The sequence below is a fragment of the Chamaea fasciata genome, unplaced genomic scaffold, assembly GCF_029207755.1.
Source record: "Chamaea fasciata isolate MVZ Bird 193981 ecotype frontalis unplaced genomic scaffold, bChaFas1.0.hap1 SCAF_1, whole genome shotgun sequence".
Classification (NCBI taxonomy): Eukaryota; Metazoa; Chordata; class Aves; order Passeriformes; family Sylviidae; genus Chamaea; species Chamaea fasciata.
Genome location: NW_027094086.1, coordinates 119,344,109 through 119,368,712, shown reverse-complemented (window position 1 = coordinate 119,368,712; position 24,604 = coordinate 119,344,109). Strand labels below are relative to the sequence as shown.

The 24,604-nt window shown below is 39.5% G+C and overlaps 1 protein-coding gene across 2 annotated transcripts in view; it reads right to left on the bottom strand.

Annotated features, from left to right (window-relative positions):
• Positions 1 to 15,924, bottom strand: part of HIBADH (3-hydroxyisobutyrate dehydrogenase) — an 86,258-nt gene extending 70,334 nt beyond the window's left edge. The window contains exons 1-4 of one of the 2 annotated variants that reach the window (XM_066195218.1): positions 15,820 to 15,924; positions 7,453 to 7,613; positions 2,977 to 3,086; positions 469 to 590 (exon numbers count right to left, since the gene is read on the bottom strand). In XM_066195218.1, coding sequence (XP_066051315.1) covers positions 469 to 590; positions 2,977 to 3,086; positions 7,453 to 7,613; positions 15,820 to 15,883 — 457 coding nt within the window. In that variant the 5' untranslated portion in view covers positions 15,884 to 15,924. Of the gene's footprint in view, positions 1 to 468; positions 591 to 2,976; positions 3,087 to 7,452; positions 7,614 to 9,216; positions 9,287 to 15,819 lie in introns of those variants that run through there. The other variant, XM_066195227.1, reaches the window with a different exon arrangement.
• Positions 15,925 to 24,604: the final 8,680 nt, after the last annotated feature.

The window sequence follows — 24,604 nt, the reverse complement described above, 5'->3', positions numbered from 1 at the left end:
CATTCTTCAATTGTTATAAAACCAGACAAATTCCTGTTTTCTTTATGAAATTTTACATTCCTCACTTCATTATCTCCTTTTTAATTCACGAAAAAGCAATGGAACTTCTTAATGACAACCTGTTTTTTTCCCTAACAGGAAGAAACAGATGGGGGCTAAAGGAATGTGAATAACTGCATAAAAATGCAACTTTATGAAAGAAGTTAAACTAAAAGGACCACTGTACTATATCCCAAGAAAGCTGTTTCTCCAAGTGTAACACAAAAGTATACTCCTAAATCCTAAAAATACTCCTGTAATAACATACATATCTGTAATGCAATTCAACAACAACAACAAAAAAACCAGAATACTGTACATATAGCAAAGAAAAGCAACTTAGAGCAACAAAGGTACAAACTGGTGACTGAAACTGCAAACAAAGAGACAACCTGTCCAGTATGAGGTAAACTGCTAATGAAGACTTACCTCCAGAAACTGGGGCATCCATGAAAACTGCTCCCATGTTTTCAGCAGCTTTGGCTAATTCTTTTGAAACTGCTGGATCTATAGTGCTGGAATCTATTAGCAATGAGCCTTTCTTCACTTTCCTAAAATAAAGAGTTATTATTACTATTATTATCATTATCATTATTATTTTCAGAAGATATTCGCAACTATTACCATGGCACCGGCTCCCATTCAGCATGGCAAATGTGCAGACATTTTTTGGTACACTAGTAAACATGAAGTTTTAAAACTTATTGAGGCAGATCTGCTCAGTATCTATATTGCTGAGTATGTATACCGCAGCTTTGAACCAAAGCCCAATAACAGATGAACACAAAAAAGGATGTTCTTCTTAAACACCCTTGAAAAAAAATTCACAGAAAGGTTGCACTAGGAAAATCTTCCATTACACCATATGAGCAGTATATAATACACAGATCACCTAAGATACATTCTAAGCAACTGTTGATACAGCCTAAAATTTAATCTATAACCATAAAATGTTCTTTTTATATATATATATACAGTATTTTAAGTTCTTATCAAGATGGTCTGATTGCATTCTTTTAATCAATCTACAATTTGTTCTATATAAAGATCATAACTAAAGCCACAAAATTTAGGAAGATTGGTATTTCAGGCTGTAGATCACAGAAAGCTGTATATCTGATTAAAAAGTACGAGAAAATTTTTGAAATTTAAAATATTTGAACATTTTTATTGGCCTCCACAACAAAAAAGTTGATTTTTATCCCTCTTTCCATTGAACTGCACCATGATTTCAAGTCCACCCGACCAGCAATCACCACGAAATCAAACAGCAGAATTTTTCAGTGATAAAAAGCTACATTTAAAGCTACTCATGACAGACAAAGAGGTCCACTGCACCTTGCACGCTGTTGGCAGTACAGTGCATTTCACTTAATTGAATTACCCAGACTGCTGGAAATAGTCTCTCAACGTATACATATACTGTGACCCTACTGGAACTCCAGACTCAAACACTGCCACGTACACAAAACTCGTCCCACATGCTGCAGTTAGTTTAAACATACGCAAACAAAAACCAGCAGCAGATAAAGTACTTCATCATCTCCCCTTATGTTCAGAAGAAGGCACAGTGGCACAGGCTCCTTGGTAACACAGGAGGATGACTAACTCAACCTTTAAACACTTCACTTTATTAATGTTTTCTTCCATAAAGCCTTAAAAGCTTTAGAAAATTATGAAAATCAAACCAGTCAGCAAGGACCAGGTCACTCCGAGACACAGTTATTCACCACTGTCAAATGACACTTTCTTCTTTTAATACAGAGGCTGAAAAACTGCAGCATAGGACTGCTTTCCACATCCTCTGTTCCCTGCTGGATTTTCCACATCTACGTACTCAAGAGACTAACTGGCTGTACTGTATCAGTAAGTAATGCCAATCGTTCTTCAAACCGCTGCCATCATGGGTACAGTTCTCCCACAGCTGTTTCCTGAGCTTTATGGGGCTGATCCAATTACCCATCTTCCCTGAAGGGTCTAAGCTATAGATACTTAGATCTGCTCCATCCTTCTTTATGAGGAATTAAACTACAGACAGTAAGGGAAAGAAGCAACGATTATTCTTATATACCAAGACCAACAGAAATCCCTCTCTTCTACTTCCATTTTCTTATCACTGCATCTTATTATTGTACAATCGATACCAAAAGACATCATCATTTTTTGATAGTCTACTGTACTTTTGTCTTCTGTATGTTTCTTCCTTTACTTTATTAACCTGGATGTTAGCTGTAAGAGCCTGCATGATCCTCAGAGGTATCCAGTAGCCTTAGTCAGCCTGCCAGGAGCAGTGTACATGTGGCCAGAGCAGACTTTTAAATTATATTTATTTTTTGATTTGGCACGTTCAAAAACTCTGAGCATTAGAATTCTGCAGATTTAAGGCTCAGTGGAATTCCTCCACAAAAGTTAAAAAACACTGTTTCACATTAAGCAACATCTTTAGGTATTTTTTTTGTGTAATAAACAGATAATAAGAGTAGAAATCAAGAAAGTCTTATCAGCTACTCTATGTTAATACTTTAACAGCATAAGACACAATGGCATATCTTCAGAACATTTAATTTATAAGATTTCAAGTTAAAGAAAATAGTATTTGAGCAAATAATTGTTGCCAGCAAATATTCTAGTTGTACTTGAGTGTAGTTGTACATTATGGCAAAAGAACCATGCAACTGAAAAGGCAGATAACAGTTAAGTTGCTTGAAATGCACAAGAATCATTATTCTACTGGAAATAAAATTAGGACTTTAGCCAAAAGCCATTCAAAAGCAAGCACTGTATGAGAGAACTCATATAATTCGAAACATCAATAGTGACAGAACAGAGAACATTGAATTAAGTTCCCTGAAGGTACAGGAAGAGTTATAACAACAGCAATCATCAGACAAACCTTGAGTACAAGTGGAAATTCTCCAAACTACAAAAAAGCCTTACTTTAGAATTCCATTTCCTCCTGTGTAAACTTCTTGTGCATGGGGACTAGAAGGCAGCATGGTAATAATTCTGTCTGCTCTTTCTGCTACATCTGCTGGGGATTCTGTTACCTTTTAAAGAAAAAAAAAAAACAAAACCCAAACAATATAAGCTTACACACTTCCTGAAAAGGAGATGTCAGACATGTTTGACAAGTTTGGTTTTAGTATTCACTGGTCACAACTAAGCTAAGTAAAAAATTAAAACACAAGAAAAACTGCTCTCCTAATGAAAATATTGGTCCAGACAGAAAAAATTCAAAAAATTTAAAAGGTTCTCCTATCATGGAAGTTCCCCCACAACATCTGCCAAAGGGAATATGCTTTCATCCCATCAACCCATTCGGGAATCTTCAATTCACTACAAACCCTGCATCTATACAAAATATTGCTCTACAGTGTTTTTAAGGAGGGACAACGTGAAAGGATCACAAAGATCTCACTTTTTTCCTTGTCTCATATACAGCATTGAAAGAGAGAAGGACTGAAGAAAAAAAGAAAAAAATTACTTGATGCACCTCTGAGCCTCACCTTAAAAGAAACCAGGTAAACCAATGATGTTTCTACAATATTACAACTGGCATTTTTAAAATGGAAAATAATCAGCTCAAGCGTCCTTCACGAAAAAGATCTGTACAATTTTCAAAATATATTATTAGGTACTAGTTGTTAAATAACCATACCTAACTTGAAAGGTATATTACCTTCTGAAGTCACTTTCAGAAGCAGGCAGTATTATGCATACATACACAACAGCCCATACATACACAACAAATGAAATATTGACAGCTAAGTTGTGAGTTTCACTTGGAAGGCATCTGCCACTAAGATTTCTATCCAGTACTGGTCTGAATTAATTTATTTAAAATTGCATTGTTAACACATTCATAGCCCAGGGAAAACAGCAACAAGCATACATATTATTCTTTTATCTTTAGCCCAAAAGGAAAGGATCAAATCTAATTTCAGTAATTTGCAATAAATGCTGAATTACACCTTGAAGGACCTCTGGGAAATAGCATAAGAAACTTCTTGATTTTTATATGACTTCTGAATAAAAGAAGGGAAGACTGTCTGTAGTCATTAAACAGGGCTCTTGGGGGGAAAAAAAAACACAAAGAAACTGGCATAGATGAGACTGAGAAACACGCAGATTTTGTTTTGAAAGCATAAGTTAATATCACACAAAAGACATGGCATACCACACAATTACAAAAGGAAAGATGCTCTAGTCTAAAGAACGAAGGTTAGCAGGAATAAACGAGGCAATTATAAGCAGCAAACCTTCTATGTCTGATTAGTTGATTTTATGACTTCTGTCCCTGGAAATGAGAGAGCCTATCTCTTTAAAAAAGAAGTATGAAACCTTTGTCTTCAGTTCTGAGTATCTCTGGTTTGGTCCAGTTTCCATGTATATTATTAGAGGTGGAGGGAGGAAGTGTGAAATTGGAACTTGAATCTATATACGTCTTCTTATTTGAAATTAAGATCTCCAGTATTCTTAGAGGTTTGGAGGGTAGCAGCTGAAGACTCAGTGGTCCATTTGCATTTTTCAACCAGAAGCTGAAAAACATACTGTATTGGGCACACAACTGAAATACTACCTCAGCCTCAAATTTCTACGTAGCTACATGGATAGAAGATAGATGGGTTTTGGTTACAGTTTTAAACAATTCTTAAGCAACACAGTCAGAAAGAAGACATAGTGCAGTAGTCATCTAAACAGAAATTCATTTATTCCATCCACATATTTCAAAATACTAACAACAACAACAACAACAACAACAACAACAACAAAAAAAAAAAAAAAAGAGAGAGAGATTAAAAATGTACACAGACTGGGATAGTACTTCTACAACCGTACAAAGTAAAAACGTTCTGCTACCTGGAAGTAAGTAGCAAAACAAAGTGGGAATTAAAAGTGGGAATAGACAATCTTGGCCTTTTGGTACTGTTAACAAATATGAATAATATTGCCTGAAAAAAATCTACCTACCTGGTTCAGTAAGCAGCATATAAAACCTTTATTTTATTTGGGACTTTGTGTCTCAGAAACAAAGCTGAATTATTTGAAAGCTATTATAAAATATTAAGCATTTTAAATCATTAAAAATATGTGCATAACTCCTGAAAACAGACCAAATACTAATTGTTGATTACCAACATAGACTATATTAACTCAGAGTAGCAGCCCACCAAGGCCTTTACATGTTCTGATACTTCTTTAGTTCAAGCAAACTTTTGCAGTATGCAACTCGATAGGAGAGACTTTTCTGCATACTGCTGGTTGTTGGTACTACCCTTCAGTATGTGCATCTGCTTGTATTTGTTAAAAACTGCTTCCCTATTTTGCTTTACTTATATTTACAGTAAGTCAATTAATAACTGCTTGCCTGAAATGCCATTCTTACTGTACACTAAAGAAAGCTCTATTTTTTTGATGCTTTATGCATCAGGTGACTCCAGTGATACTCTCAATGTTGTAAATATGACATAGGATTTAGATCCAAAGACCTGGAAACTGAAGCATGACATGGTTACTCCACTGTGTGAGCCTTTCAATTTCCTCCAAGTTTCACCCCAAGTGGTTCCATATGCTCATGCTTAGCCAGTCTTTTTCTGACTGTTCACCATTAGCAGGCAGGCGGCTGCTTTCTGACAGGTACCACGTCCCAGTTGTTCACTTCAGCGGCTAAAGAAAGTGGAGTCACAGATTGTGCAGATTTATGGTCAAACATCCCGCATCCACCATATGCCTTAGTAGCAGCACTGACCTTAAACAATGGACATTTGACTAGGTTTACTGTCTCTTGGGGTCATTTCACCCCTGTTACACTCCTCATGGTTTTACCCTTACAGCCAGACCAAAGAGAAAGCAGCCCTTAGAGCCCAATGTTACTTCTACAGCAGTTTCTACAAGGCCCCATGGACCCACAAGTTTTCAACCCCTGCAAAACGTGTTGGAGTAGGATTTACACCTATAGATCAAAAAGAGGAAGTTATGTTCACATATTTTCTTTGAGTGTGTTTTATTTGTATTTAAGCCTACCCATGTATTCTCTTAGTGATTTATGATCTTAAAACATACTTTGGACTTTATTTTTAAAGGCATTACAGTTCACCTTTATTATCACATGTTAAGTCTTGCAGTGAATGCCAAGGATTCTATTACAAAGGTAAAAAGCTATCAACATGGGCAGCCACAAAAAAGATCCCACTGCAGAACACAAATTTAAAATACAACCAATAGCTCAAAACAGTCTCTTCCATTTGCCCAGTCTTACTCGAGACAGGTCTGTTTCATGCCTGAGGGTCTTGGCTGCTTTAACAAAATAGCAACAGGAGCTAGGAAAAGAGGTGAAAAGCTTACTTTCCCACTTAAGGCCAAGATTCTGTAATTATTCAAGGGGAGCTGTAATTAATTACTAACAGGTGTGTGGTATCATTTTATCTTTTAGGAATCTTGATGTTACCTCATTATTTAAAACAGCTGCAATTAGCTTTAACAGTTTAGACTTTCAAGGCACACAGTTCCTCTATCTAGATCTACCAACGATTTCCTTGCCACTACTGGAACATTCCCTTCTATCCTCTACATTGTTACATGAGAGGTTTATTTTTGCACTGCACTCCTCTTTTCAGTGTTTTAAGCACATACTCATCTGCCCACAACTGTCTAAATTGTGACAGCTTTGAAGTATGTCAAAACTATTCAAATATGTTACAGACACGTAGAAATGACACAACCACCTGAGAGAATGGGGTTCTGAAGGTATTAACAGATTAAGAAAAGCAGCAGGACTGGCTGGAACAGGGCCAAGATTTTGCAGGGTATATTGCAGGAAGGTAAAGCTCCCTAATGTAATCAATTTCCTTCCCTCCTTTTTCCTTTTCATTCCTTCCTCTTCTCTCACCATATCCTTCCTCACCTCCAAGAGAATAAGCACTTAAATAATTAGATTTTTCCCCTGCCCCTGAGGACTACACCTTGAAGCAGCAGGAAAGCTCATATGTCCCTATAACCCTTACAGCTATGCCAGCAGGAATTTTTAACTAGGGTCATTTAACCTGAAAAGGTCAAAGTAGGAACCAGATGAAAAGCAGCCCACTGGCCATCTAGACCTGGGGGAGAAGGAAGCAGGATAAAGCAGGAGGTGAAAGAATAGGCCATCAACCTACTCTCATAAAAAGTGAGGGGGGAAAAGACAACTAGAGAAGTCTGACAAGGTAGCAATTCTGGCTAACAACAAGAAAATTACTTGGGATAGAATAATACTGTTGCTCTAACTGAAACCTCACAGATTCAGATTGTATTCATTGTGCTGTTTCAGTTCTGATTGTGATCTTAACCAAGAAAAAAACCCAGATGATTTAGTTGCATTGTATGCAGGAGCCATTCAACACACAGTTATGGAATGAAGAAAGTTTATTACTATACCTGAGCACCCAAGTCTTGAAATTCTTTGCAAGCTTCTGGGAAGACATCATACACAACAACTGGATATCCATGTTTTACCAGGTTTTTTGCCATTGGATTTCCCATGTTACCCAGCCCAACGAATCCAACTGGGGTTTTGGAAGCCATAGTCCTAGAACACACTGATTTCAAAACAATAAAGATCAATATATTTGTATTTTAGACTAACGTACTACAATGACATAATAAAAACTACCATATAATCTGTTTTCAATTAAACAGCTTTATGCTTAAAAACAGTGCAAATGTGGATCCTGTTTTACATAATTTAGACCTTAAATTATAGCACACATTGGGCCACAAATACCATCCCACAATGATTTTTCTACATATCAAAGAAAGTTTTTGTAATTAGGAAAATGTGGGCATTTCAAAAATATACAGTACTTAAAAACTAAGATCCGAGAAGAGCTCAAATGTAGACTTAAAATATGCAGGATTGTCTGTGTTGTCTTACGTGTCTAAATTCTAAACTGGATATGCAAAGTCCAATTTTATACATATTTTACAGACTCTTTATTTGTAACTTTGCTTGCAGCCATGGGATATACCATGTGTTCCCTAGAAACAGACAGAGGCTGCCACTTTACTTCATGCAGCCCCTCACAGATTCCTCTGATCCTGCAATTAGATACAAGCCACTAACCTAAACATGAAAGTCTCCATAGTAAATCATGGCAAATCCTTTAAGCCATGCAACCACAGTTTAAATACTGAAAACTAGAACAAAAGACAGTATTAAAAAAATTAGGAAGTCTTTGCAGGAATAACCTTGGTATTCTACTTATCAGATTGCCAAGAGAGAACTATAAAGCCTAACCTACAACCTCTGGAAAACACTACATTTTCAGTCAATTACCTTCTTCCAGTAGCTAGTGAGCATCAAATTCTGGACAGAAGCAGCATTGCAGGCATTCATCTACTGCAATCACTATCTCATCACACTAAACATTCCTAATCCAAAGGCAGCACAATTTGACAGTGACTAGATTTCTTTGCCAATTACATAAAATACTTTCTCCTTTACGACAAAGGAAAAAGTTATGCAGAATAAACACTGAAGTATGTGTCAGCTAAGCAGACAGAAACAAGGCTAACTAACTACAGAAATGCTGTAGCTCTAAAGTGCACACATAGAAAATGTGCCTAAGCTGGATTGAGACTCTAAGAGGTCTCAATGCTTAGCAAAGAATCCTCTCTAGGCCAATAACACTTGATTAATCATTTTAAAGTCTTTCTGACTTTAAGCTCCTTCTTAGCCAGCAATGGTCATGCTCTTTCATCTGTAGCACTGTTTTGGAAGTGCCACATTTAATAAATCAGGTTTGTTGAGAGAACTTTGGTCTGAGACAGTTTCCACAGATGCCTGCAGCAATTACATAGCTAGAGAAGTAGCAGAATTTAAAATAAATGTGCACTGGGAAAATGCTTAGTGAAAACTGAGATAAGTCAGGAAAAGAGCCCATTGCTTTTTTAAGAAGTGCTACATGTCAAAACCAGGGAAGAAATTAACAAAGAGCCTAAACCAGCATCATCAGCCATAACAATCATCTTGGAGTCTTCTTCTCACTGTTTCTGTGAGTCAGTCTTCCCCAGTCCCTCACTTCCACTATCTAAAACTGCTCCTTTAGTTAGCCCAAAGCTTCCTCCTTCCTGAGGAGCTTCAAGCCCTGGTTTTGAGCATCTTTCTTTCTCTAGGCCTTAATACCAGTAGATTTTATTTACCTTGACTTCAGTAAAGCTTTCAGAACAGCCTCCTCTCGTATTCCAGTAGCCAAATGAGGAAAATATGGACAGGACTGGACTGCAAAACTGCCTGAAGGAAGAAACACTGTCTGGAGTGCTGGGCTCAAATAACAGTGATCAGTAGTTTAAAGACTAGCAATAGTCTAGTTACACATGATGTTCCTCATGGGTCAATACTGAAGCTGTTTAAAAGTAACATCAATGACTGATGATTAAATATAAGCACCCTCAGCAACATCGTGTGTGACAGAAAACTAGGGGGAATGTCTGAAAAAGGGCAGGGCAAGGCTACCATTCAGAAAGACTGGAGAAATAGAAATAGGCCATTCAGAAATAGGCCTCAAGCAGTTCAATAAGGACAAATATGTCTTGTACTTGGGGCAGGGGATGTCATTGCAGGCTGCTGACTGCCCGGACAGCTGGCAGCCCTGTAGAACCTGTGGATTGCCATCAACTGGGAGTTGATCATGAGTCAGTACTGCATCCTTGCAGCAAAAGGTTAATGACATTCTGCACTGCATGAGTAAGTGCAGACCCAGGAGAAACAAGACATTCTCCCACACAGCAAATACACAAGAGATGTGATCAAACTGCAGACAGCCCAGCAAACATCAAGTAATATGACCAAGGAGCAGGAGAACATTGCGTATGAGCAGAGGCTAAGAGAACTGTCTTTGCTGAGCTTGGGACAAGCAAAGGCTGTGGTCTTCTACTACCTATGGAGTGGGAGGAAAAGAAGAGTTACAGGGCAAATGAAACTGAACTCCTCACAGATGTGCACTACAATAGGACATGGGGCAATGGCCAAAAGCAGCAGGAAGGGAAGTTCTGGCTGGAAATAAGAAAAGCATCCCTGATGCGGAAAAAGGGTTCTGCACTGTAACAGGCAATGCAGAGAAGTTGTGGAACCTCCATCCTTCAAGCAATCTTAGAACACCATGAGCAACCTAAGCTAGCTTTAAATATTTAAGGCTTTTGGAAGCCTTGCTTCCAAACCTTGGCTTTCTTTGCTTCTCCGAATTCCAAGTAACCTGGACAAAAAAAATAATTCTGACCACCATATCTAGCTCATTCTTGTAGACTCCTCACTTTTTATCCTGATTTCTTCTTCTCTCACACAATCTCAGGGACATCTAACCATCACCTCAAACTGAAAATCTTCAGAAAACTTTCTTGATATCTTTTTCTGCTATCAGTGCTGACACCAGCAGTGATGCTTGTCACTCACAACAGCCTAAAAGACTCATCCATCACCTGCTTAAATCTCACTGATTCATCCATCACATCTGAGATCTCAGCTGCTTCAGAACCTGGTCACCTGCCTCAACAGACATAAATTTGCCTTGATCTTCACATTGAGAATTGAGAAGAACATTTTGCCCGTGCTACTTTCACTCCTTCTCTGCAACCTGCCTGCTTTTTGCTCCAACAATGCTATATAAGACTGCTTTGCTTTGATGACTTTTCGTGACTGTCATCACATCTTAATATTAAGACTTCAGCTGGTAATTAAACTGCAGTGATGTGTCTCTAAGGCAGCTCTTCACAAGGTAAACATCCATGAAATTAACACATTCTTCTACTGTAAGGCCTCCCTTAAAACTTGTCATTTTGCAGGATCTCCAAAAAGGTGTGGCAAAAGTTAGGCTGTGATACAAGGCAACTTGTTGACCAGTATTATTAAGTTTTGTGTCATTGTATTCTATTATTTCTCCTTTTGTCTCTGCTGATTTTTTTGTCTCAGTTCACGAATCAGAGACCACTTTCAGTTATGTGCTAAAACATACTCAAATCCATGGGAATTGAGATCTGTAACAGAAGTACTCCAATTCCTGAGTCAGTTTCTGACTTTATTTTGGTTTAACTTTTCACAGTCCTGTGTAATATAAGACACTTCAAAATTAAATAATTTGATTAGCAGTTCTGAAAAATCTTCAGATCTCCAGGAACTCAAACGCAGGAAAACTGGTTTAGAGGACTGATTAAATTAGTTCCCAGATCTAATAGCGATGATTTCAATTAAATTTGAACCAACTACATTTAGATGCATGGCACATTTTTAATGACTACTTAAGACAGTGGGGATTTGCCAAAAAGAGGATGTTTAAAAGACAAGAACTTTCATGTTTTCCCATTAGATGAACCTCCACAGGTGATTTCACAGAATGTGATGTCTAGCTTGCATATGTTGGCACTTTTTAGCATCTTATATGTAGCACAAACTCAGTTTTGAAATAACTGTGTAATTCAAACATCTGATGACTGATATTCTGCAAACCCACATCACGTATGCTAACTAATCCCATAAACTGTACAAGCATCTGCTGAAACTGCCGCTGTGGTATTGAGCCCATTTTACTTCAACCATAAAATCCATAGTAACCTGGTACAATCACTAGGCTGGAAAAATGCCCAGTCCATACTCAACTTCTGAGAGGGCAGAACATCAGAAGTAGGAGCAACAGAAAATACTTTTCTAAAAATCACTGATACCATGTGCAACTAATTCTCCTTCCTGGGAACAAAACCAGCAATACGAATTAATCTGTAAATCAAGGTAATTGCGAGCAAAACCAGCTACAGCTACACTGACTCCAAAGAAATTGGGCTTTCCCCAGAAGATTCTTCAATATTCTCTTCAGGGAATATGTTCTTGCAGATCCTCATGGCTATGAAAACTCAACTGATGAGGAGAACCAATTGCAACACTCTCACCAAATTTGGGGCTTACGGTCAATACAGATAAAATACAGATTTTTTTGCTTTGAAAAGTCAGCCAATAGTAGAAAATTTCCCAGGAATTGTACCTTAAAAACAATTTAACCAAAAAAATCAGCAGGAGTTTATGAATCTCTTTAATGCCTCTTCTTGAATAAAATGCAACTGTTAGAAGAGTAACTTCAGAAATGCACAGACTGCAATCCTGTCTTCAGAATACCTGGCCTGTCAATGACCTAGAACTTGTCTTTTCAAGCTTTATATAAAGATACTGAAAGTAGTTTTCTTTTAAACCTAAAAGATGACATGCATAGATCATTTCAGATGTTTACATTTCATTTTACACTATCTCCCAAAGTAACGAGTACTACAGTTTCAAGAACAAATCCAGTGCTGCCCTGATTTCACTGCAAATACTTGACTGCACAAACACTATAATATGCAGAACTGAGGACATCTCTTTGTATTCAAACAAAAAGGGACTAATAGCTGGGTAGAACCACAGACAGCAGACCTGGAAAAAATCCAATGTCCTTGTACTGAGTCTAACTGGCCAAGAACAGGACTGAGAAACAAGTAACTCCCAAAATATAATTTCAACTATATTACTTAATTCTTAGCTTTATAAAATTTATTTTGAACCATATTCACCAAATGGCACAAGGGTAAGAGTCCACACAGTCCTGTCCCATAAGAGCTTCCTAATCAGACCATTTGCAGTTCACATTAATAGTCTTGATCTGTCTGGATCAGTGAAACTTCACCTCTTTTCCAATATGTGAGATTTAACAGGATCATGGGAAGATGCTGGTTTTGCTTGGGGCTTTATGAGAAAATACACATGAAGTCACTTGACAAGGAGAAGGAAACATGATGACAATTCAACATGAGCCACTAAATGAAAGATTTTCCCACTGATTTAGCATCTGAAGTTCTAGTACAAGCACAACAGAAGACATCATCCCTTTTCTCCTTCCTACTTTGAAAGAAAGGATCAGAGTGAGCTTCTGTGCTTTGTGTGGACTTCTCTATGTAATTTATAAAACCTCCACTGAAATTAGATCCTGGGACGGAACTAGATGAAGAAATATAGAAGTTAGAGAGGCCAGCTGAACATGGGTAGAATCCTTCTGCTCCTAGAAGTTTTGCCAATGGAATTTAAATTGCCCCAGGGTCACTGACTTTTAAAGGTTATGCAATGATTAGGAGAAGTGCACTCTGCCAAAATAATAATTTAAGAAGATTACAATACTCTAAATTTGGCCAGCTTTACATTGAAAACATCCCACTTGCTTTTTCTTGCCTCTGTAAAGGTCTGCTGATCAAAACCAGAGATGGTCTTGCAACACTCAGAGTCTTCTTATACATCATCTTTCTTATGTGTACCTATACCTCATTAATTTTTTGCTAATACATTACAGAGAAAACCATATATTAAGTACTTTTCATCTAAAAAGAATCTCAAGTGTACACATGATCCCTTAATTAAGTAATGTGCTGGACTTCTGAGCAGCAAGTCTTCTGTCATAATCCTTGCTTAGTTAATCAGTGCTTCTCTGCATCAGAGCATAGAGTCATTCAACAGTTCAAAGAGAGCTCCTGCATCAGCCAAAGTACTGTTTAACCAGAAAAAGTACTATTTAACTATTAATTGCACAGACCCCTCCACTCCAACAAAACTACTTGTAAGGACATTTTTGTTCTCTAACATGGTACTGTCTTCCTTGATGAACAGCTCCCTCAGCTGATGAATCTTCATTCACCAGAAAAACTTCTTTGCTCAGCCACCATAACTCATTAACCCCCTCTTCAGCACCCCCAGCAATCCCCAGGAGGGATTTCTCCACATCCATCAAAAATATATTTTTAAGTAAGGTCATATCAACCCTCTCCATGAAGCACCTTTGTCAGTGCCTGCCAGCTGCAGAACACAAGACTACATAGTCTCTGTTCAACTGGCTATTACACAAACATACACATCCAAGATGCTCCTCCAAAATCTGCCCTCAGCTCTTTAATTTCCTCCTAGACAATTTAACAATCTCTAGTATAAACATATAGAAAAACCAAACCATCATGGTCTGCACCAGCTTCAAAGAGCAACTGACCAAGTAACCAAGGAGCATTCAATAAGAGAAGGAAGACAGCCTGCTTGCCAACCAAGTTGTGGTGTTGGACAGCTCTCAGGGCTGGCAGAATTCCTTCCCTAGGATGGCATTTCACTCAGGACAGATGATGAAATCACTACTCAAAACCCAACTGTCCGAGTAATCAAAACTAAAGAAAAGAATGGCAAACTTAGTAAATGCATTAGAGATGGGAAAGCTGCAACATATAACTAAGCAATAGAGCTTAGCAGTTAAGAAAGCTTAATGCTTAGACCTTCATCCCATAAACATTTCTCAGAGTCAAGAGTACTTTCAGCACAGTCACTACTGACTAAGTCAGAGCTTAAATGCTGTGGGTGAAATTCTGTTCTGTGGAAGTTTCTTGGGAGAGCCACAATTTCTCCTTAGACTCAGTTACAGTTTCTTGCTCAAGTCTTCAGGCAAAGACAAACTGTATTTTTCAACTTCAAGAGCCACTGTTGGGCTGCCTTTCATACCTATGCTCAACACCAAGAAACAAGATTCCCACCATCTGCCCTACATTAAATATGATCATTTGGAAATTGACCACGACAGTGGATTTCAAAGCTCTTACAGAAATACCTGACAGTTTCCATGCACAGAAAGTTCAACAACCCTTGAAAGCTATTGCTTTCAATTCCGGTATCACAAAAGGCACTAAAGACAAACAAGTCTCCTGTATTTAACTTTACTAGAATGAGATCAACATGCCTGCTGCACCCGAGCTATTACAACACTTATTACAACATCAGAACCACAACTACCAACCAAAAAAAAAAATGCATTGGAAAAGAGACGATGGAGCAAAGAGAGCACTGAAAGATAACGTCAAAATTGTCAAATGTTTTTCATACATTAGTTTAAGTGATGTTTAAAGGGGAGTTACAAAGTTTTAAAAGTTGCCTACTTAAAAGTAATTTTAGTAATTCCTGAATCGCTTCATTAAGTGTCAAGATTTTAGAACCATATACCATTTAAAAGAAGCTATTTCTTCCACTTTACTAGTTAAAAACCTTCACCTATTGTGTTGGGAGCATAACCACAGAGTGACATACAGGGCCAACAGACGGCAATCAAAATGACACTGAAAAGACTACTGAAGGTTTATTTTTAATCATTTACTTCAACAATTAAATTACTTAGGAACAACTGTGTGATTTTTCAGGACTCTGGAAAGGGAGAATGTCTAGGTCCAGTTCTACAAATACAGTCTTCCTTTGCTTGCACCAACAGGACATCGGTAGTACTTGCTCCTTCCACTGCCCATGAACCAACCACAAGTGAGCACCAGTGCCTGCAAGAGGAAGTGCCGCTGGATCTACCTTCAGTTTAAAGAAAATAATCGGATGCAATGACCGAGAGGGCTGAACAGCCCTCACCTAGGTAACAGGTACCGCAGACATGTTACTTCTGCCACAGGAAGCATTTGTGGGCTGTGATGATTTCCAAGCACGCTATTTTTAGCAAATCAGTGAAAACATTCATTAAGCCAAGAAGCTCCGGTGAAGCCCTGAATAAGGCGGCAGCGGTAGCCCGTCGTGCCAGCCGTGACAGCCCGGGGGGCCCGTCACCGGGATGCCGCACAGGGAGGCGGCTCCGGAGCTGCACGGGGATCGGAGGGCCCGCGGCCGCCAAGGGCAGCGCGGCAGCTGCGCGCCCCGGGAGAGGCCCGGCCTTTCCCCGCCCGGCTGGCCGAGCGGGGCCACTGGAGCCGAGGGAAGGGGCAAGTCCTTACCCATCACCCGCCGGTGCCAGCGCCACCAGCCCGCAGGTCCCCTGCGCACCGCCGCTGCGGCCATGCTGCGCCCCCGTGCCGAGTGACCTCCGGCCCGCCGCCGCCCGCCGCCACCGCCCGCGCGCCGCGAGCGGCAGCCGCCGCAACCAACCACGGACGGCGCTTGGCGGGGCACAGCCAATGGGAGTGCGCAGCGTCCTCCCTGCCGGCGGCCGGCCCCGCCCACCGGCCCGTGACGGATGGGCCCGGAGCGCGGGGCGGGGCGGGGGCCGGGCCGGCGCTGGAGCACCTCATTGGGGCGGTGGGACACTGTATCCCGCTGCCCGCGGCTCCCGGGAGGGCGTTTCTTTCCAGCTCTGATGCCTGTGCCTGCCCGCTGCCGCTTCGTCTTCCTGATTTGCTGCCGAGGGAGGAGGCTCGGCTGAAGCGGGAGACGAACGGAGCTCCGGCGTCTTGGCGGAGACAGCTTGTGTTGCGAGACGGTGCCCTCAGGGCGAGGGAAAAAGCCGCGTTGCACTGTTTTGTCGAATCAGGTGGCGAATAAGAGTTTGCGGTTATTGAGGGTTGGAATCAGATGATCTTCAAGGTCCCCCTCCAAGCCAAACCATTCTGTGATTCTATGACTGGCTTCGTCGTTGTGTGCGCTTTACGCCGGCTGGGCGCCAAGCGCCCCCCGAAGCCGCTCCATCACTGCCCCTCCTCAGCCGGACAGTGGGGAGAAAATACAAAGAGAGGCTCGTGGGTCGAGATAAGGATGAGAAGAGAGCACTCACTAGTTACTGTCTTGGGCAAAATAGGCTCAACTTGGGGGAACTGATTTAATTTGCTACCAATGACATTAAAGTTGGATAATGAGAAATAAAAACTAAGTCTTAAAACACTTCGTCCCCACCCCTTCCTTCCTCCCGGCCTCAACTTCACTCCCTATTTTTCCACCTCCTCCTCCCTCAGAGACACAGAAGTTTGGGGAACGGAGTCTGCAATCACTTAATTACGTGTTGTCTCTGCCGCTTCTGCCTGATCCGGGGGAGAATTCCTCACATTCTTCCCCTGCTCCAGCGTGGGGTTCCTCCCATGGGAGACGCTCCTCCCTGGTCTTCTCCCTTTATGAGTCCTTCCCCTCGGCTGCAGATCTTCACAAACTGCTCCCATCCAAGTAGGATCCCATCCATGGGGTGCAGTTCCTCGGAAACAGACTGTTCCAGCGTGGGCCCCCTGCAGGGTTACAGATCCTGCCAGCAAACCTGCTCCAGGCTTCCCATGGGATCACTGACTCCTTTGGACACATCCACTGGCTCCAGGGTGGGGTCCTCCATGAGCTGCAGGTGGGTTTCTGTTCCACTGTGGATGCAGGGGGACAGCTTGTCCCACCAGGGTCACCATGGGCTGCAGGGTTGTCTAGTCACAGAAGCCAGCCCTGTAGCACCCACCCGCTACCAAAATTTTGCCATGCAAACCCAATACAATCATGCCCAGAGTGCACTTCTCAAAGGCCTAACAGAGGGTTTATCTACATCAATAAAATTTGCAAGAGACCAGTTGCCATCTGGAGACCCCACTGGCAGCTCTGGGAGAGCTTCAGGCGGGTGTGTGAAGAAGCACCTCACACTCTGAGGGAGGGCAGGCTGGAGGCAGGCGAGTGCTGCCTCGTCAGAGCAAAGCTTCAGCTCCAGTCCTGCAACTGCCACGCTCATCTCTTTGGAACAAAATAATTAATTTCTTTTCCTGACAGCAAAACTTGCCTTACTTTGTTGTGCCAGGATGCTGGGTACTCCCTCAGTCATTAGGTTTCTCTTGTTAGGTCAGAGCTTTTTTTGTAGCTGTTATGTAGTATCATTTACAGACTTCTGGGAGTGTAGTCATGAGGCACAGATCTCAGGTCTCACCACAATGTGTCTTCATTCAATTATATGTTAGCACAGAAAGAATAGGCTAAGTATATATGAGCTTGGCTCTCCTATCAGTACCACAATATAAATTTTTATATTTACTTGTATAAAGCAATACAGTTAAATATAGTTAAATCAACCTTGCTCAATATAAAGGAGTTTTGTGGGCAGTGAAGGCAGCTGTGGCCATATAGTAGCTTTACTGTGACATGTGAGAGTGCTAACACTCAGTAGGCTGACCTCATACCTTCACCAAGCTGCTTCTTTCTCACATTGCCTCTCAGCTGAGCATTGAGACAGAATATGACATGAGAAAATTAAGAAAAAAATCTCTGTAATTCAAGCAATGGAAAGAGACACAAACACAGAAACTCTTCCACTTGCTAACACTTTGCAAAACACTGGAAGCTCCATAGACTCAAAAATACCAATATTTTTGTAAGCTCACTCATCTCTTTCACTGGGCCATTTGAAGACTGCCAAGTGAATAAAGCTATTGAGCTATGTTTACCCTTATCCTCAGCGGGGAAGAGGTTGACTACCATCTTGTACTTGATTTTGGTTTTGAGATGAGAAGATGTGGAACTCTTAATTGAGCAGCTATACTGGCAGAACTTTGTACTGAGCTATGGTCCAAATAAGGTCTTTGGAAGTCTTTGAAACCTGATTTTTACATGCAATCACACAGTACTTAGAAAACATGGGGGTTTTTTGCATTCCAGCCTGCTTCTTCACCACCTTACATTTTTAGAGTCATTGACCCATTATCAATTTGGTCTAGACTCCTATCAAGTCTAAACTGAGTGTCTTGGTTTAGATAGACAGGTATCTGCCAGGGAAGATTGGAGTCTCCCTTGGAATGGAGAATGTAAGCCCCCTCCCCCCCCCCCCCGCCCCTTCCAAATTATTATAAATTTGCAATTTAGGCAAAGATTTTGGGAATATGTATAGCAGTTCTTTACTAGGGATATTAAAAGTACAAATGTTGTAGTACAAAAGAATAAGCAAACAAAGAAATTTCTGACAGAGTCAGAAATACAACCTGTCAGGGTGTTGGAAACAGTCCAAAAGTAAGCCCTCCTGGAGTGGCAGATGTGGTCCTGTTGGAAGTAGAGATGGTCCTGTAGAGAAAGGGTCCAGAGATGGGTCCAGCCTTCCTTTGGGAGTCCTGTGGGAACACTGGATGTGTGGTTACACTTGTGGCTCCTTTTTATCTAGGTGGAAATGGTTTGGCTACTCCTCCCTAGGTAGAGCATCTCACAATGGGATGATGTAATGTGTCATGTCATTGCTGAGTTTAAATGGCCCATTAACAGAAGATATCACCGTGGAGGTAATGGGAGGCACTGGGGTGATGAGCTTTAATGGCCCATTAACAGAAGATATCCCCTGGGAGGGTGGAAATAGATAAGAAACAATCCCCGACCCGGTTTTAACAGCAGGCTTGTTAAAAGAAAGGCAGCCACCCACTCCCTCCTGGAGTTACAATAGAAAAAGAAAAAAACACCTCCCCAACCAGGTTTCAACAGATGAAATAGAATAAACATTTTTTTGGTTACATAATTCAAGACACTGAGTGACACAAGTGATTTCATTTTCTTTTTTTTTTTTTTTTTTGGGGGGGGGGGCGACAGTCGGAAGGGGAGTTAAATGTAAAGGAATGTGTGAAGAGTCTAATACTGTAACTCGTTGTGGTTCTTGAATTCTGATTGTAACTCTCCTTACAAGATGCAGCTTTACCTCTATAGCTGTATGGTTTTCTACACCCTTTTCATGTCTAAGGTGGTTTTGTTTGTGTAGGTATAAATAATGCATTCTTTGTTTAAAAGGTATACGAGGAAAATAAACAGTACCAACATAATAAAAATACACTATGATTCCTCCCAAAAAGAAGTATGAGAAAGTGGAAAAAGGATAGTCCTATTCATAAAAATGTAGCAGACTTAGCTTTATTTTACCTTGCCAACACACTTGTGTATAAAGGCTTGTTAATAGACACAACTACTATTATTCTATAGCTTTTACATTGCTATTGTACAGAATATACTTTTGCAGACAGATAAAATTCCTTGAAATTAGATTAAAAGGAATCACTGCTAACACTGATATGAACACTGATAGAACTGACATCAGTAGTTTAGTACCACTAAGGTAGCCAGTATGAGAAGGAATCACTTGCAGGACTAGATGGTGCAGGACTACCATACTGCAGAGCATTTTCAGAAAGGAGAAAATGAAATAAATAGAGTTTTTGTGGTTTTTATTTTCTCCAAAATGCCCTCTAGAGATGTTTGAACTTTTAGTAGGCATGTAGTGCAGTTAGATCCTTCTGTTAAAAGTAACTTTGCCTTTGTAGAAGTTTCTCTCACAAAGTCTTGCTAGTTAATTTTGGTTTGTGTGTTTATTTCTTTGCCTACCTAATTACATTTTTCCCCCATAAAATGAAGGAAGAAAGCTTTGTTAACTCAAAAATATACTTGATTTAAGTAAATGGCCATGAAAGCTTTTACTTACATTAAAACTCAGAACATAAATGTTGGCTATTTTTCAAACAAAACAGCATGGTCTCCTTACTCTCACCTAGTAGTGGGTTTCATAAAGATTTGTATGTGATGACTTCTGAAATTAACTAGTTAAAATGCAAATAAACTGTTATTTGTATAGCTTGGTTCTGTAAGTCATTTTTTAAATTGTGTTAAGAATAGAAATATATACCTCATTTGAGTGCATACAACCTCTGCTTTTTAAAATAAAATGTTTTCAAGTAATGTGAGTCAAGTGTAAAATTGTCTATAAAAATAATTTTACTGGATATTTTTATCTTCAACTGCCAGAAAAGCTTTCCAGAAATCAGTGATTACACTGCAAACATGCCACAAAGGCGAACTCTTAAGTGTGTCTTTGCCAGTGGTAAAAAGATTGCCAGTGATTAATTTGCCTTGAAGTTTTGCTTCATCAATGGTGTATTGTATCTTAAAACCAGTAATGCCAACCTTATGACTGAGGCATGAGATGGGATCTCAAAATATCATGATGATTATGATTGGAACTATTTTCTAAAGGAAAACTTCCTAGCCTACTTGTTGCTCTAGCACAGGTTGAGTTTGGTTTATACAACACATAAAAAGAACAGGATAAAAATTATATATGACAAAGACATAAATAGTAAATATGTAACTGGTATATGTCTACTTTCATTGGCAGATCTTATGGTGCTTTATAAAAACAGTATAGATAGTATTTTAAGAACTGTTTTTTTAGCTGATTTTTTAATCCCTATAAGACATTGTTGCTACTCAAACCTAGGTATACCTGGAGATTCTCCCATTCAATCCAGCAAGTTCAGGTTTTTGACAGCTTCCTATACCGGACCTGTGAAATGAGCAGGATTCAAAAAAACCCTCACTGTTTATCCCCATCCTTGCATTACGGTTTATAGCCCTCTCAGGCATGCAGATAGAAGTGTTGTTAACCTACAGCCATGTGTTTTACTGTCAGCTCAACAAATGCTTGCAGTCCTTACTCTGGATGGACTGAATGGGCCAGGCTTAAATCAGCTCCTAAACTACTGGGTGTTGGTAATGTAAAACCACATTATTACTCATGGGAAGACAAATGAAGTTTCCAGTTTTAGATCATCAAAAAAATCTCTATATTTACTTATACAGTACCCAAATAATGCTTAGTGACATAGTAAATCTAGATCTTTCTGTTTAAGTGTCTGAGATTCATTTTCTTACCTTAAGAAGTATGTGTATATCTTAAGTGTACTACATGATTTGTAGTATTGGCATATGGATATTAAAACTTGGGAATTTGTCAGAGCATCTGTAACTCAGAAAGCAGCTGATATTCCACATTCTACTATTCTATTCTATAAATAGGTAAGTAGATTTCTAAGTATTGGTACATGGTGCTCACTAAGTTACAGGACAAGTACAGAAATCTAATCAAGCATGTAAATAAACAGGAAAAATGTAAAGAAGGCTACTCCTTTCCTTCTTAGTGTTGAAAATAAGGCCATCTTATTTTCTTTAAAGGCCTCAATATAAAAGGACAGAAGAAAGAATTTTACAAAACCCACAACCCTAAGAACACAGAACATTTATAGTATTTTTTGTCAGTTTTGATTTTTGCATGTAATTATTTTTTTTCCTTAATTCTAAGGTATAATAATAAGGAACCTCTGAAAGCAAAGGGAAATATATATACACGGTGCCAAAACATGCTAAGGGTATCTAGATTGACTTCAGAGCCTGCCCTTGACTTTAACTCCATTGGCATGAAATAATTACATTTGCTCAGAGGTTTGGGGGTTTTTGTTTGTTTGTTTTGGTTTGAGGTTTTTTGTTTTGTTTTGTTTTTGTTTTGGGGTGGTTTTCTGGGGGGGAGTTGGTTTGGTTGGGGTTTTTTTTGTTTGTTTTCCATTATTTTTGGGAGATACCCTTTTCAGGACATTGTATTTGATAGTCTGGGATGATAACTAAATTTCCACTGAATTTAGCTAGAGTTGCAAGCATAATATGCTTGGAAAATGGGACCCTCATTGCAGAGTATTATTTAAATTCAGTGTTAACACTACTTAGTGTAGCCAAAAGAAACTATAGTGGATGCAACAGTACATTTGAAACTTGAATCAAAATGAATTCGTAGCCAAAACTACTGTTCCATTCCTCCTTCTAACCTTTCCTCTTGTATTTGTTGCATTTATTTGTCTGCATCAGAGAGCTGTCATAATATTTGAAAAGACAATCAAAGCACAGTGTAGCTGCTCAAGAAGGCCTGAGCTGCAAATAGCTGGAGCTGGGAAAGCATTCCAGAGAAATATCTCAAAGCATTTCCTCTCTGACTGGTCATTTCTGGAGACAGACTACTAGGCTAGAGGGACCTTGGGTACAACATAATATAACATTCTTCACTTTTGTAAATATTTGAGTTGGGATTCTCAGGGCAGAATTCATTTCTTAGCTGTGCACATTTTGCTAGATAACAAACTGGAATGCATAAGCAGCAATGCAAGTGGTTATTTTTGCCTACAGAAAAAAAAGCTCTTGTGTAACCGGACCTGCTTTATTTCTTTCTAAATTATATGGTATATCCTGCAGTATGCATTTTAGTAATCAACTTCGAGCTAAATATGTGTGAAGTCTGCAATATTGCAAATATCTAAGGGGACACAACTTCTAGGCTTCTGTGGGAATGCAGTGCCCCGGGGGAACATAGGAACTTTTGTTTTGGTGAAGATGTAGTGTCAGTTTTGTAGTGATGTAGTGTTTTATGAAGATGTAGTGTCAGTTTTGTCAGAAGCATTTGTACTGTCGTTTGGAAAGCAGTTGCATCTCACTGGGACATCAGGTGAATGGGCAGGCTACCACAGGGTAGCAATGCATACTTATTTGTACTAATTGATACCAAGGTCAGTTGAGCACAAGAGGTTTTGTCCTCTTTTTAGCTCTGACAAATCCCATTAGGGTGTTTAGGCTAGACTGTGCTGACTGAGTTTCCTGGAGAGCTGGCTGAAAAGATTCAAGTACCTATTTCCTAGAAGAATTCAATTGTCCTGTTCAAATTCCCACACAAGGAGGATGTAATAGAGATACTTTATCTAGCTGAATTTCATGGAACATAGTGTGGATTTTCCAAAGTCCCAGAAAAGATTTCACTCAAAGAACTGGTCTTCTTAAGCATTTTGCTAAATGGAATGTGTTGCAGTTCTGGTTATGAGCAACTTCAGTTGCAACAGTCTTTTACAAATAAGTAGGATTTTTTATGTGGGTGACTGCATATATGTTGTACCATGAATAGACACAAAAAACTGACAGAAGAACTGGAGGACTGACACAAAAAATGTAAAGTGTAAATTACCAGTAGAGCATTCCATAGCAATTTTGGGTTGATTCCATTTTTGTGTTTTAACTGAAAGATATGTTTAGCATTTCTAATGGATTTAGAATCTAGCAGTGTTTATTAAATACCTTCTTTTACAAGCTTCTTTCGCATGACAGAAATGCAAAGAGGATGATGACTTTGGCTCAGATTTAGATAGGCAGATTCTCTAAAAGCAGCTGAAGAAGGAAACAAAATCCAAAAGAAGTATTGCTACATACGATAAATATCTGGTATCAGTCATGGTGGTTTATTGGTGGTTTTATTTTTACTTCTACCTGCAATGCACCACATATAGAACATACTGATTTGTGTGGGAATTGCACAAAACAGTCACTCAATGCCCTTCCGCCCGTTATTGGGTACTGATGTAGGAAAAGTAAGTGAACGTAGTAGGGCAACTGGGAAAAGCAACGTGGAAAAGCTACATGGTACGTTGATCTCAAACTTAAGGAGTCTGAGTAAGGATTAGGTAATTGTTTCCCAGGAAAAGATGCATGCATATAAAACACAGAAAAAATAGGATTTTTTCCAACCAACCTAGGTGTATCAGGCTAAAAGCATCAACCTCACATTTGTCTGATAAAATCCTGAGCTAACCTCCTTATTGATATAGAAAGAGGAAACCTGGCACTAAACCAGTCCTTGAGTTTCCTTACACCAAAGTGTAAACCACACTGCTTGAGAAAGATTGTCTTTATATGGCATGCTCCTGAGCAAAGCCTTGACTTCACCCAGTGGGAGGTAATCCTGCTCCTATCAACATTCTTAAGAGTTTGTTCCTGATTTTAAAGAAAGCAACATAAGGAAGCAAGGTTGCATGCCTTACCACTGGCTTGCTAGAAGAAATAGTAACCAGGAGCATAACCAACTGCAGATCAAGAGAGCAATCAATTAACTTTTGATAAAGTGACAGTTACTAAAGTAACATAAATCAACATAAAAGAACCAACATATTTTCTACACTTCAGCCCTACTGAAAATTTAGAATTAATTCACTCTATATAAAA